Below are 14,490 nucleotides of genomic sequence, written 5' to 3'. Positions count from 1 at the left end.
GTTAACTTAAATATCACTGCCATTAATGTTAACTTAAATATCACTGCTATTAATGTTACCTTAAATATCACTGCTATTAATGTTACCTTAAATATCACTGCTATTAATGTTAACTTAAATATCACTGCTATTAATGTTACCTTAAATATCACTGCTATTAATGTTAACTTAAATATCACTGCTATTAATGTTACCTTAAATATCACTGCTATTAATGTTAACTTAAATATCACTGCTATTAATGTTACCTTAAATATCACTGCTATTAATGTTAACTTAAATATCACTGCTATTAATGTTACCTTAAATATCACTGCTATTAATGTTAACTTAAATATCACTGCTATTAATGTTACCTTAAATATCACTGCCATTAATGTTAACTAAATATCACTGCTATTAATGTTAACTTAAATATCACTGCTATTAATGTTACCTTAAATATCACTGCTATTAATGTTAACTTAAATATCACTGCTATTAATGTTACCTTAAATATCACTGCTATTAATGTTAACTTAAATATCACTGCTATTAATGTTACCTTAAATATCACTGCTATTAATGTTAACTTAAATATCACTGCTATTAATGTTACCTTAAATATCACTGCTATTAATGTTAACTTAAATATCACTGCCATTAATGTTAACTTAAATATCACTGCCATTAATGTTAACTTAAATATCACTGCTATTAATGTTACCTTAAATATCACTGCTATTAATGTTAACTTAAATATCACTGCTATTAATGTTACCTTAAATATCACTGCTATTAATGTTAACTTAAATATCACTGCTATTAATGTTACCTTAAATATCACTGCTATTAATGTTAACTTAAATATCACTGCTATTAATGTTACCTTAAATATCACTGCTATTAATGTTAACTTAAATATCACTGCCATTAATGTTACCTTAAATATCACTGCCATTAATGTTAACTTAAATATCACTGCCATTAATGTTACCTTAAATATCACTGCCATTAATGTTAACTTAAATATCACTGCCATTAATGTTAAGTTAAATATCACTGCCATTAATGTTAACTTAAATATCACTGCTATTAATGTTACCTTAAATATCACTGCCATTAATGTTAACTTAAATATCACTGCCATTAATGTTATCTTAAATATCACTGCTATTAATGTTACCTTAAATATCACTGCTATTAATGTTAACTTAAATATCACTGCTATTAATGTTACCTTAAATATCACTGCTATTAATGTTAACTTAAATATCACTGCCATTAATGTTACCTTAAATATCACTGCCATTAATGTTAACTTAAATATCACTGCCATTAATGTTACCTTAAATATCACTGCTATTAATGTTACCTTAAATATCACTGCCATTGATGTTCTTAACTAACTTGCCTAGTTAAATAAAGGCTAAATTAAATGATATTTTTTACATAAATATCACTGCCATTAATTTTCAGTTAAATATCACTGCCATTAATATTCAGTTAAATATGAGTGCCATTAAAGCTGGAATGTGGTCTTGGTGAAACTGCCTCGTCCGGTTGTGATATTACAACAACAAAGTACGTACTTCAAACAGCGAACACCGTTTTCCCCTCGAGCGCCAGAACAGCAGACTATCTACTGCAGATGATTATTTTACCACGATGCTGGATGCTCCTCTCCTCCGTTTCATCAACAAAACAAAGACAATTAAAAATGAGCTGGGGTGTACAGTGGCTTTAATGTCCAGTAAAATATCACCCACATAAGATTACATTTGGCCATCCTCTGCGACAATAGGGATGGGGTCATGCCAGATTGGTTTCTGTATTCAGTAAAATGCTGATAAGACTGCATATGCATTCTAGACTAAGTGTACAAAATATTAAGAACATATACCCCAGTACAACTACAGCACTGCTCATGCATTCTAAAACAACACCAACCAGTCACATTCAGCTGTATCCAGTGGATGATGTTAATGTGAATAATGTTGTGTGTCCCAGGCTCAGGAGCAGCTACATGCAGACATTCTCAGGTACAAGGCCAAGATAGAAGACCTGGAGAAGGAGCTCGCCCACAAAGGACAGGTAAATAACATTACCCCCAATACAGACCAATGACATTACTCCCCATACAGACCAATGACATTACTCCCAATACAGACCAATGACATTACTCCCAATACAGACCAATGACATTACTTCCAATACAGACCAATGACATTACTTCAAATAAAGACCAATGACATTACTTCCAATACAGACCAATGACATTACTTCCAATACAGACCAATGACATTACTTCCAATACAGACCAATGACATTACTCCCAATACAGACCAATGACATTACCCCCAATACAGACCAATGACATTACCCCCAATACAGACCAATGACATTACCCCCAATACAGACCAATGACATTACCCCCAATACAGACCAATGACATTACCCCCAATACAGACCAATGACATTACTCCCAATACAGACCAATGACATTACTCCCAATACAGACCAATGACATTACCCCCAATACAGACCAATGACATTACCCCCAATACAGACCAATGACATTACTCCCAATACAGACCAATGACATTACTCACAATACAGACCAATGACATTACTCACAATACAGACCAATGACATTATTCCCAATACAGACCAATGACATTACCCCCAATACAGACCAATGACATTACCCCCAATACAGACCAATGACATTATTCCCAATACAGACCAACACAAGACATAGGCTGCTTCCCAAATGGAACCCTTGTTTCCTATATCGTGTACTACTCTGGACCAGGGTCCAGGGCTCTGTTTGGTCAGCGTAGAACACTATAAAAGGAAATGGCTGCCATTTGGGATGGGTCCTACGACATAGAGAAAGGCTATACACAATGTCCCAGTCGCATGGGTGGCTTGAACTGTACGTGACCTTATTATTTACCTACTACGAGTACCAAATGTAACAGGGCTGTGAAAAAAAGAGTGTTGGACTGTTTCGTAGTGATTCGTCTTGGTGATCAAGAGGAAATGTCAATGAATGGTATTGATTCGGTTGCCCCACAACACAGAATGACAATTTTGAATAGGGTTGTGATCGAAGCTAGTATTTCATACACTGTTGGTCAGATCAGTTAACAAACTGAAATGCTATCCATAATGGGATAGCTACACTGAGTGTACAAAACGTTAGGAACACCTGCTCTTTCCATTACATAGACTGACCAGGTGAATCCAGGTGAAAGCTATAATCCCTTATTGATGTCACTTGTTAACTCTTAAGATGAAAGGGAGGAGACAGGTTAAAGAAGGATTTTTAAGCATTCAGACAATTGAGACATGGACTGTGTATGTGTGCCATTCAGGGGTGAATGGGCAAGACAAAATATTTAAGTGCCTTTGAATGGGGTATGGTAGTAGGTCCCAGGCGCACCGGTTTGTGTCAAGAACTGCAACGCTGCACAGTTTCCTGTGTGTACCAAGGATGGTCCACCACCCAAAGGGCATTCAGCCAACTTGACACAACTGTGGGAGGCATTAGACTCAACATGAACCAGCATTCCTGTGGAAGGCTTTTGACACCTTGTATAGTCCATGCCCTGACGAATTGAGGCTGTTCTGAGGGCGGAAGGGTGGGGGTGCAATGTAATATTAGGAAGATGTTCCTAATGTTTTGTACACTCAGTGTATGATATCGATCTACGGGAGCATATATACATTATATAATGTTATAATATATTGTTATTATATATAGATGTTAGATATTTCATAAGACAAGCCTCATCAGTACGTTGTAACCAGATAAATAAACTGGTAAACTCATTGGTACACTCACTCTAATTCCATGGTTATAAGTAACAGAAGACAATGTTTCCCTCATTGAAACTGGGTTCTCTTCTGGCAGGACTCCAAGTGGGTAGAGGAGAAACAGCTGTTCTTCAGGAGGAATCAGGAGCTGCTGGAAAAGGTCTGTCCTTCTATGATATCATTGATGTTATAATAGTGTTGCATTTACACCATTCATCACATGGAAGCACTTTACTTCCTGCAGTAAAGTCAACTCACCTCGCCCTCCACTAATGTCCACTTCTGAGAAGGGTGATGCATGGTAGCCATTTTGGATCTGAACATTCACTATGCACCACTTGATATTGCAGAGGTATGGAAGTCCATGCAACTGGCAGGCTCTGACCTTCATGCTATACATCTGGTCTTCTGCAGGTGGAGAAGTTAGATGCAAAATGTGGTCGACAGCAACAGGAGCTGCAAGACTCCAAGGACCAGAATGAGCTCTTGGAATTCAGAATACTGGAACTAGAGGTGGGCAGGTTAATGAAGCATACTGTACATTTGAATGGAATCACAGCTGTTTACTTAAATAAAATTGTCTAAGATCAGTGGTGGACTAGATAAATATATATAATGGGTTTGTAATATTCCCATCAATAGATGTTTTACTAAATTGACAAGAACAGAGAGGGACACATTAAACACTTTACTTCAGGCTTGTTTAGGGAACCTTTGTATTCAGTGTTACAGTCTCTCAGCTCAGTGTTTCTCAGCCCCAACACACACACACACACACACACACACACACACACACGCACGCACGCACGCACGCACGCACGCACGCACGCACGCACGCACACACACACACACACACACACACACACACACACACACAAACACTTGGCAGGCTATGTTCTCTGTTCCGAGCACATCTAGGCCCTGGCCGTGCGGAGCATGATAATTCCTGCCCCAAGACCTACAGCCCAGCCCGGCACTGCTTGCTGCTTCTGCCAACATGCTAATCAATTGCATGGCCATGAGACAGGCTCAGAACACAGGGCTTTGTGCATTCTGTGCTGCAGTGCAGATACTGCAATAAGCCCCCAAAAGGATGATGCTTCCATCTACTGGATAAAGAATAGAACAACAGAAAATATCCCTGCACTGAATCCCTCCACAGTCTTCTTTGTCTAATCATAAAAATATATATACAGTACCAGTCAAAAGTGTGGACATACCTACTCATTCCAGGATTTTTCTTTATTTGAGCTATTTTCTACATTGTAAAATAATAGTGAAGACATCAAAACTATGAAATAACACATATGGAATTATGTAGTAACCAAAAAAGTATTAACCAACTCAAATCATGTTATTTTTGAGATTCTTCAAAGTAGCCACCCTTTGCCTTGATGACAGTTTTGCACACTCTAGCATTCTGTATAACAGCTTCATGAGGAATGCTTTTCCAACAGTCTTGAAGGAGTTCCTACATATGCTGAGCATTTGTTTGCTTCTTTTCAAAATAAAGAAAAACCCTTTAATGAGTAGGGGTGTCCAAACGTTTAACTGGTACAGTATATATGTTTTATTGTCACATACAACAGATATATGCAGGGAAATGTGTTGTTTTACAGGGTCAGCCATAGTAGTATGGCACCCCTGGAGCAAATTAGGGTTAAGTGCCTTGCTCAAGGGCACATCAACAGATTTTTCACCTCGTCGGTTCCATCCTTTTAACCAATGCTTTTAACTGATTAAATGTAATTTTCCTCCTGTAGGAGCGTGAGCGAAAGTCCCCTCCGTTTAATCATCTCCGCATGCATCCGTTCTCCGAGGGTGTCAGCGCCCTACAGATCTACTGTATGAAGGAAGGAGTGAAGGTATAACCCATCTCAATAATATCTGATTGCGTTGTAACATTTGACATTTTTGTCATTTAGCAGACGCTCTTATCCAGAGCTACTTACAGTTAGTGCCTTCATCTTAAAATAGCTTGGTGAGACAACAACACATCACAATCGTATCAAGTACATTTTTCCTCAGCAAAGTTGTTTCTTTTTTTTTTACAACACGTGATATTTTGTCTTCCTGCTAAACGATGTCAGGCGAAATAGGATGCTTATTGTTTATTTCAATCCTTTCCCAGGATGTCTGTGTACCTGACCTGATCAAGCTCCTAGACATTCTGGGTGATAATGGGGTAAGTCTGTTGGAATGGGCTCTATAATATGTTGTTACTGATGTTTTGCCAATGTTATCCAATCACTCCTTCTTTGCCAAATTATTAAAAATCAAGATTGTTTTACCTTATTTTTATTTTATTTATTCAGAACTTGCGAAATGAGGAGCAAGTGGCCATTATTCAAGCTAGCACTGTCCTCTCTCTTGCTGAAAAGGTATGCCAATACAAAACAAATATTGTTGCTTAGTTCAAAGTTACTTGTAAGCAATGTCATAGCCATTCATATAGCATTGTTACTTATCAAAGTCATTGTTGTGCTTTGTGCTGTATTTGTCTCCCCCTAGTGGATACAACAGATTGAGGGAACAGAGGCAGCGCTGCACCAGAAGATGATTGACCTGGAACTCGAGATGGTGAGTTCCTTCTCCATTCACATCCCTCACTCACTGTCACATCACGCTAGCTCGGCTTGACTTGAGTAGTTTTTACTGCGTTTCATGGAATTAAAATGTCATATTGCTGCTTATATGGTTTATGGGCGGCAGGTAGCCTAGTGGTTAAGAGAGTTGGACCAGTAACTAACTGAAAGGTCGCTGGTTTGAATCCCCGAGCCAACTAGGTGAAAAATCTGCCGATGTGCCCTTGGGCAAGGCACTTGACACTAATTGCTTCTGTATGTCGCTCTGGATAAGAGCCTCTGCTCAATGACGTAAATGAAGAGTGTATGTGCACAAGATATTTACTCTCCTGTGTTCCTGGTTTCCTCCCAGTCTTGTCAATATCACCGAGGCTGTTTCCACTATTCCAGGTTTGTAACTGTGACATAAGCAGGACGTTTGTTGTATGTTGTTATCTCGCAGAAGCAGACGAGTGTGTCTCTGAATATTGCCTACAGTATTACAAGCCTGACACATGTTGTGTAATATATCATGTTTGTGTGGAAGAGATGCTCAAACGACTATAAGGTGTAAAGACAACACTACCTGTATCACTCACTACCTGTTGATGTGATGTTAGGAACTGTTGAGGATGGTACTGACTTCTTCAGTCACAGTATTGAGATCAAAACACTGACCCGAGAGCACTGTCCCCCACAGGAGATGTTCTGTAAGCAGAAAGGCTATCTGGAGGAGGAGCTGGACTACAGGAAGTCAGCCCTGGATCAGGCCTACACGGTAACTGTTGCATTCCCCCTCATTCAACCTCCTGCCTTTAAATACACAATTGCTTTTTCATTGGCCACAAACGTGTTCCATTTCAAGTGAACTTTGAACATACTGTAAGTGTAACATCTATTGTTGTGTGCAATGCATACACCTCTCCCCTAGCCAGTACCGACTTGTAGATGATGGCTATCTACATACATTATATTATCGTCACTTTGGCTAACTGCCCCTCAAACTCCACACACAGCAAATCCAGGAGCTGGAGGCTACTCTCTACAACGCGCTGCAGCAGGACAAGGTGATCGGGTACGGCGAGCCTCTGAGTGACATGCAGAAGGATGAGCTACGTACGTCTGTGGAGAAGCTACGCAGACAGATGCTGAGGAAGAGCAGAGAGTTCGACTGTCAGGTTCTGGCTGAGAGGATGGAGCTGCTCCACCAGGCCCATCAGGTACAATATACAGTCACACAATATATTCCATTCAGCTGACGCTTTTGTCCAAAGTCACTTACAGTGTATTCATACATGTACATTTTCATGGGTGGCCCCAGTGGAAATCAAACCCATTATCCATTCAAATGTATTATAAGTACACTCCCTTTGATGACTCAACATGAGACATGACTCAACAGATGAGGACTGTCTGATGGAATTGCAGCTGAAACTATGTTTTCTCTATGAGTCGCCTTGTCTGAGACTTTAGACCTGAAGCTTTGTGTTAGTGGACACATGTCTTAGTCACACAGACAACCCAGGGTCGATACCTGTTGGTTACACCAAGGTATTCTAATGTCTAATTCTATGGTGGTTACACCAAGGTATTCTAATGTCTAATTCTATGGTGGTTACACCAAGGTATTCTAATGTCTAATTCTATGGTGGTTACACCAAGGTATTCTAATGTCTAATTTTATGGTGGTTACACCAAGGTATTCTAATGTCTAATTTTATGGTGGTTACACCAAGGTATTCTAATGTCTAATTCTATGGTGGTTACACCAAGGTATTCTAATGTCTAATTCTATGGTGGTTACACCAAGGTATTCTAATGTCTAATTCTATGGTGGTTACACCAAGGTACTCTAATGTCTAATTCTATGGTGGTTACACCAAGGTATTCTAATGTCTAATTCTATGGTGGTTACACCAAGGTATTCTAATGTCTAATTTTATGGCGGTTACACCAAGGTATTCTAATGTCTAATTCTATGGTGGTTACACCAAGGTATTCTAATGTCTAATTCTATGGTGGTTACACCAAGGTACTCTAATGTCTAATTCTATGGTGGTTACACCAAGGTATTCTAATGTCTAATTCTATGGTGGTTACACCAAGGTATTCTAATGTCTAATTTTATGGCGGTTACACCAAGGTATTCTAATGTCTAATTCTATGGTGGTTACACCAAGGTATTCCAATGTCTAATTTTATGGTGGTTACACCAAGGTATTCTAATGTCTAATTCTATGGTGGTTAAATCAAGGTATTCTAATGTCTAATTCTATGGTGGTTAAATCAAGGTATTCTAATGTCTAATTTTATGGTGGTTAAATCAAGGACAATGCAGACAGTCACACCAGTAGAACCCTGATGCACCTGCATAGGAGTCAACATATGCCATTCACTTAACATGAGGAATTCACACTTGTACCCACTTTGATGAAAGAAGGATCAATAAAATACAGTATGTCTAGAAAGAACAGAAGACAGCTTTCACAGATCCTCAGTCCTAACATCAGTTCAATACTTAGTATGCAACACTTAAACCTGACATCAACTTTATATTGTTACTCTAAGCAGTTACAACATTTAACAGAACAGCATATGTTTTCTGGAATGAACAAGAGATTGTTCAACCCGAATTGTAATTTACTGTAACGTAGAACAAAGATGATGCAGCTGCTGCAGTTCCTAAATGCTACTGTAGAGGGCGATGTTCCATTGATTTACAGTTTACACTGGCTGATCCACTCCAGAGGATAGCAGCATCGTGTGGCAGCCTCTCACACACAAGCAGCTGCTGAACCCCTTACCAGGCTACTCCAAGGGCAGAGCTGTCAGCATACCTGTCTCACCCATGGTTTTACAGAAAGCATTTAATGTTTCAATAAACCATGCCACAGGCAGATGCTCCAATGAAACCCCAAATTTATCTAAATCATTTTGATACACCAAAACTGTAATACTGATGTTTACCTGACTGTACAATACATATATGTTTTCTTAACGTTTGTTGTAAAGTTTATTTATATTTCCAGCAGTGATTCAAAAGTGTATGTAAAATATAGATTTATGGAGCATATTTGTGTTGGCTTGGCATAAAGTTAATTCAGCTATAGCATGCAATGTTACTGTTGAATAGATTGGATATACTCACTAAGGGAACAACAATGTTTTCAGAGAATCCGAGACCTGGAGGATAAGACAGACATTCAGAGGAGACAAATTAAGGATCTGGAGGAGAAGGTAAGATGGCCGTCAGAGTTATTTACCCTCACACAGGTTTTTCTCTCTCCTCCCTGTTCGCTATAAACTGACTATGACTGTGTCCCAAATGCCATCCTATTTCCTATCTAGTCCTATGGACCCTAGTTAAAAGTAGTGCACGATATAGGAAATAGGAACTCAGCCCCTGTGATGCTTCTGTGACCTGAAGGGGCCTGTTAAAAGATTAAATATAATGTGTTGTTATCCCTAAGGCTTTCCACTTACATTTACATTTACATTTAAGTCATTTAGCAGACGCTCTTATCCAGAGCGACTTACAAATTGGTGCATACACCACTTGACTGACATTCAGTCTGTCTTCTCCTTATAGTATCCTTACAGTCAAGCATCAGGCAGACCTTTGTCCCACTGAACCCCACATCACTGACTAGTTAATGAACCAAACATAATGAGGCGTGGCCAGTAGTTCTGCTTCCATTGTTGCACGATACAGAGGGGGATGTGCAGTTTGGTCAGGTCAGCGCATATAGTCAGGACCTCGGCCCTGTTAGAGTTAAAGTCCTGAGTGGCTCCCGAGTAGTGCAGTGGTCTCTCAGTGCTAAAGGCATCACTACAGACTCTGGTTCGATTCCAGGTATCACATCTGCCTCTGATTGGGAGTCCCATACAAGCGCACAATTGGCGCAGTGTTGTTAGGGTTTGGCTGGGGCAGGCTGTCATTGCAAATAAGAATTTGTTCTTAACTGACTTGCCTAGTTAAATAAAAGTTCAATATAAATTAAAAGTTGTATATGAACCAAGTTGTACATGACTCAGAATGGCTTTTTGCTGTAGTTCTGTAATGGCTATGGTCTGTTTGACACCATAGAGGCTAGCCATATCAGGACTAGATTTCTCTGTATTTAAATCAAGTTCAATTCATTGATTCATTGATAGTTCCCCACCTAGTAGAACAGTGTTTCTTAAGCATCCTGTTTCTGCTTGTAACTAACATGTCTTCTGTTTTTCTGACTCTCTCCTCTCTTTTTCTCTCTCTTTTTCTCTCTCGCTCTCTCTTTTTCTCTCGCTGTCTCTTTCTTTCTCTCGCTCTCTCTTTTTCTCTCTCGCTCTCTCTTTTTCTCTCTCTCTTTCTCTCGCTGTCTCTCTCACTCTCTGTAGTTTTTGTTTCTGTTCTTATTCTTTTCTCTTGCCTTTATCCTTTGGCCTTGATGTCTGTGACATCTCCTGCAGCAGAGGTGAGTCTGGCCTGGTCAATAAACTCAAGAGAATTTTCTCATCTTCCTTTCTACACTCATCTGTTTCCCCTGTTGTTCTTCATCTCCCTAGCGACCATCAGGACCTGTGATCGTCTTTGTAGTGTAGCCAACGTGTCTTTCCACAGTTGTGATTCATGCAGTTCCATTGTTTAGGGAATCATGCTATATGTAACTAATACTTTTCCTTTTCATTGAAGCCAACCCATTTTTCCTTCACAGTTATGAAGAAGAGCATTATTTAGTGCTAACCTTTGTCAGACTGGGACGTTGTGTTCTTGGCATGTAAAGCTTTGTTTGGTCTGCCGGCTGCTCGGCCGCTTCTTAGTCCTCCGTATGGATAATGCTGTAATGTACACACAACCATTGTTGGATTGATCTCATACTCTTCTATCGTTGTCTCTTTCTACTCTGTTTGCAGACAGCGTGGAAACCTGGAGATTGTGTTTGTGACTGCAGTGGGTTTTATTTTGGGGAGAAGAGAGTCGACTTTGTGACTCATATTGTAACAGTGAGTGGATATGGAACTGTTGTGTGTTGGACATGGCTGGGAATTCACACCTGTTTGATTTGGGACCTCACTCTGGGGATATACATAATGTATGCTGCACTGCACTGGACTGATCCTTGGACCATGGAACTTCTCTCAACTCAGTGGGATAACTGGAACAGAACCCTCAGTCGGAAAACACACACACATACACACACACACACACACACACACACACACACACACACACACACACACACACACACACACACACACACACACACACACACACACACACGTGTAAACAGTCATATACACTGTACACGCTGATACAAACATACTGGAAACACACACACACACACACACACACACACACACACACACACACACACACACACACACACACACACACACACACACACACACACACACACACACACACACACACACACGCGTGTAAACAGTCATATACACTGTACACGCTGATACAAACATACTGGAAACACACACACACACACACACACATGCACACACACACATCAACCCACTTTTAAAGACAAAGGAAACCAAAGTCTAGGAGATCTTATCTCTGCCATGCAGGGGAACGCTACACCATCCATCTAATCCAAGACTACACCCTGGCTACATACCGGCTACCCCCAGACTACCCCCAGAGTACCCCCCAGACTAACCCCAGACTACCCCCCAGAGTACCCCCGACTACCCTAGCCTACCTCCAGAGTACCCCCGACTACCCCAGACTACCCCCAGAGTACCCCCAGACCACCCTCCTTGACTACCCCCAGAGTACCCTCCGACTACCCCCAGACTACACACAGAAGAGGACAGGAAAGACTGCTGTAGGCTACATCAACAGGCCTCACCAGACCACAGTCCTTCCAACTCTCTCCCTCTCCTCTCTCTCTTATAAACCTGATTGGACGCTCTTATGTGTGAATGCACCCCTTCACAGGAGTGACGAGACATGATCAGGGCCTGTGAGTGTGGTGACTGACTATCTGATGGTGACTGAATGACTGATCTGATGGTGACTGTCTGATCTGATGGTGACGGACTGACTGACTGTTCTGATGGTGACTGTTCTGATGGTGACGGACTGGCTGTTCTGATGGTGACTGACTAATTGTTCTGATAGGGACTGACTGACTGTTCTGATGGGGACTGACTGACTGTTCTGATGGTGACTGTTCTGATGGGGACTGACTGACTGTTCTGATGGTGACTGTTCTGATGGGGACGGACTGACTGTTCTGATGGTGACTGACTGATCTGATGGTTATTGACTGACTGTTCTGTGACCAGGAGGCACAGGACATGGAACTGCTCAGGTGATGGCAGAGATAGAGAAGTACGGGAGAGAGGATCCACTATGTGCTCACACACGGACCCACCAGATATCCTTTTCAACAGAAGACCAAGGATTCTGTTTGTAGACTTTAACTGTCATTTTTTAAACCAGCAGACAGAATGGAATTAGGTCTCTGGTTCTACTTCCTTTCCTTTTTTAATAAACCAAAAGTCCCAGTCGATCCCCATGTACCAAGATTTCCACAGAGAAAAAAGAAGACCCTCTATATGGCTGTGTAATATATAGATTTGTTGATATGTACATGTGTCTTGATGATTTCTGTAGTCTCTTTTCTTCTTTCTGTGAATATGACCTCTTTCTCCTCTGCAGCTTGAACAGTAGAACTACTCAGCCGTTTCTAAATACTCCAACGTATGAAACACTCTGTTTATTGTGGTGACAGCTGCAAATGAACTTCACTTCCTCAATTGTACTGAACTTAAAATAATTTGAATATCGATATTCTCCTCCACTCTTTTTCCTTTCACATTCCCTCTCTTTTGTACTCTTTCAAGATGGTCAATTGTAGCCTACCAGCAGGAGTTTCATGGTTTATACTGAATGACGATTACCACTCCCTTTAAATGAACAGTAAACACTACGTCCCAGCTACCTACCTGCATCCTAAACAGCTTTGGCTGATTCTGGTCATTGTCTTCTCAGCAAATCGATCAGGAATACTGTAAAACGAAAAGGAATACTGTACCTCTTTCAGCAATGACATGCCTTTTTGCTCTACTGTATTTGACTAACACCTCTTTCAGCACCATGGGCACCACAGGGGTTGGTTCTAACCTTACTAACCCACCATCCCCATCACCCAACTGAAAAAGGAGAAAGTTGACGAAATGTCTACCTGCTGGTTCTGCTTCTCTCCTTTCACCCTGACTATGTCCTGGTCTTGCAATATTAACTACATGTCCCTGTCTAACCCCTCACCCACCCACGCTAGCTCCCCCACCCGGCCCTGTTTAGCGGCCTAGGAACCCAAAGCATCCCATTACATATCTGTACATGTCCCACTTCTCTTACATTACACTGTGGGAGAATGATTGACACTATTTTGGAACAAACTCAGCCAACTAGCGATTGCCTTAAATGCGCTTTCCCCATCAATTTGTAAGTTATTTTTAATGATTATGTTTTTGATCAGTTAGTATGATTATGTAATGTTGTACATTTATTTTCACCGAGGACATTGATTTGTATATCTTTACCCTGATGTCTTCCAACGAGAATTTAACCCCCTCCTCTTCTTTCAAGTATATTAAACAAACAAAAAGGGATAATGATGAAAATAAAAGTTCATGGCTTGCGGTTTTAAGTGTCAGTATTTTTGTGACATCTTATTTCCAAATCTCATTTGTGGTTGTGACTGACTTTTCCAGAACCTGTTGTTACAGCACGTCTCAGTTCCTCCAGAACCTGTTGTTACAGCACGTCTCAGTTCCTCCAGAACCTGTTGTTACAGCACGTCTCAGTTCCTCCAGAACCTGTTGTTACAGAGTGTCTCAGTTCCTCCAGAACCTGTTGTTACTGCCCGTCTCAGTTCCTCCAGAACCTGTTGTTACAGCCCGTCTCAGTTCCTCCAGAACCTGTTGTTACAGCACGTCTCAGTTGCTCCAGAACCCGTTGTTACAGCACGTCTTAGTTCCTCCAGAACCTGTTGTTACAACGTGTCTCAGTTGCTCCAGAACCTGTTGTTACAGCACGTCTCAGTTCCTCCAGAACCTGTTGTTACAGCACGTCTCAGTTGCTCCAGAACCTGTTGTTACAGCACGTCTCAGTTCCTCC

General features: G+C 40.7%; 1 protein-coding gene across 4 annotated transcripts in view; it reads left to right on the top strand.

Moving 5' to 3' along the window:
- The window catches only part of jakmip2 (janus kinase and microtubule interacting protein 2), a 50,672-nt gene extending 36,646 nt beyond the window's left edge, over nucleotides 1–14,026 (top strand). For 2 of the 4 annotated variants that reach the window (XM_052529579.1, XM_052529580.1), the window contains exons 11-22: nucleotides 1,990–2,073; nucleotides 3,899–3,961; nucleotides 4,216–4,314; nucleotides 5,565–5,666; nucleotides 5,933–5,986; nucleotides 6,117–6,182; nucleotides 6,313–6,381; nucleotides 7,066–7,143; nucleotides 7,382–7,585; nucleotides 9,537–9,602; nucleotides 10,743–10,819; nucleotides 11,259–11,396. In XM_052529579.1, coding sequence (XP_052385539.1) covers nucleotides 1,990–2,073; nucleotides 3,899–3,961; nucleotides 4,216–4,314; nucleotides 5,565–5,666; nucleotides 5,933–5,986; nucleotides 6,117–6,182; nucleotides 6,313–6,381; nucleotides 7,066–7,143; nucleotides 7,382–7,585; nucleotides 9,537–9,602; nucleotides 10,743–10,793 — 936 coding nt within the window. In that variant the 3' untranslated portion in view covers nucleotides 10,794–10,819; nucleotides 11,259–11,396. Of the gene's footprint in view, nucleotides 1–1,989; nucleotides 2,074–3,898; nucleotides 3,962–4,215; nucleotides 4,315–5,564; nucleotides 5,667–5,932; nucleotides 5,987–6,116; nucleotides 6,183–6,312; nucleotides 6,382–7,065; nucleotides 7,144–7,381; nucleotides 7,586–9,536; nucleotides 9,603–10,742; nucleotides 10,820–11,258 lie in introns of all 4 variants that reach the window. The other 2 variants (XM_052529577.1, XM_052529578.1) reach the window with 1 other exon arrangement.
- Nucleotides 14,027–14,490: the final 464 nt, after the last annotated feature.

This window comes from Oncorhynchus keta, chromosome 11, assembly GCF_023373465.1.
Source record: "Oncorhynchus keta strain PuntledgeMale-10-30-2019 chromosome 11, Oket_V2, whole genome shotgun sequence".
NCBI classification, from domain to species: domain Eukaryota; kingdom Metazoa; phylum Chordata; class Actinopteri; order Salmoniformes; family Salmonidae; genus Oncorhynchus; species Oncorhynchus keta.
The sequence above is the reverse complement of the archived record's forward strand: the minus strand, read 5'-3'. Positions and strand labels throughout refer to the sequence as shown.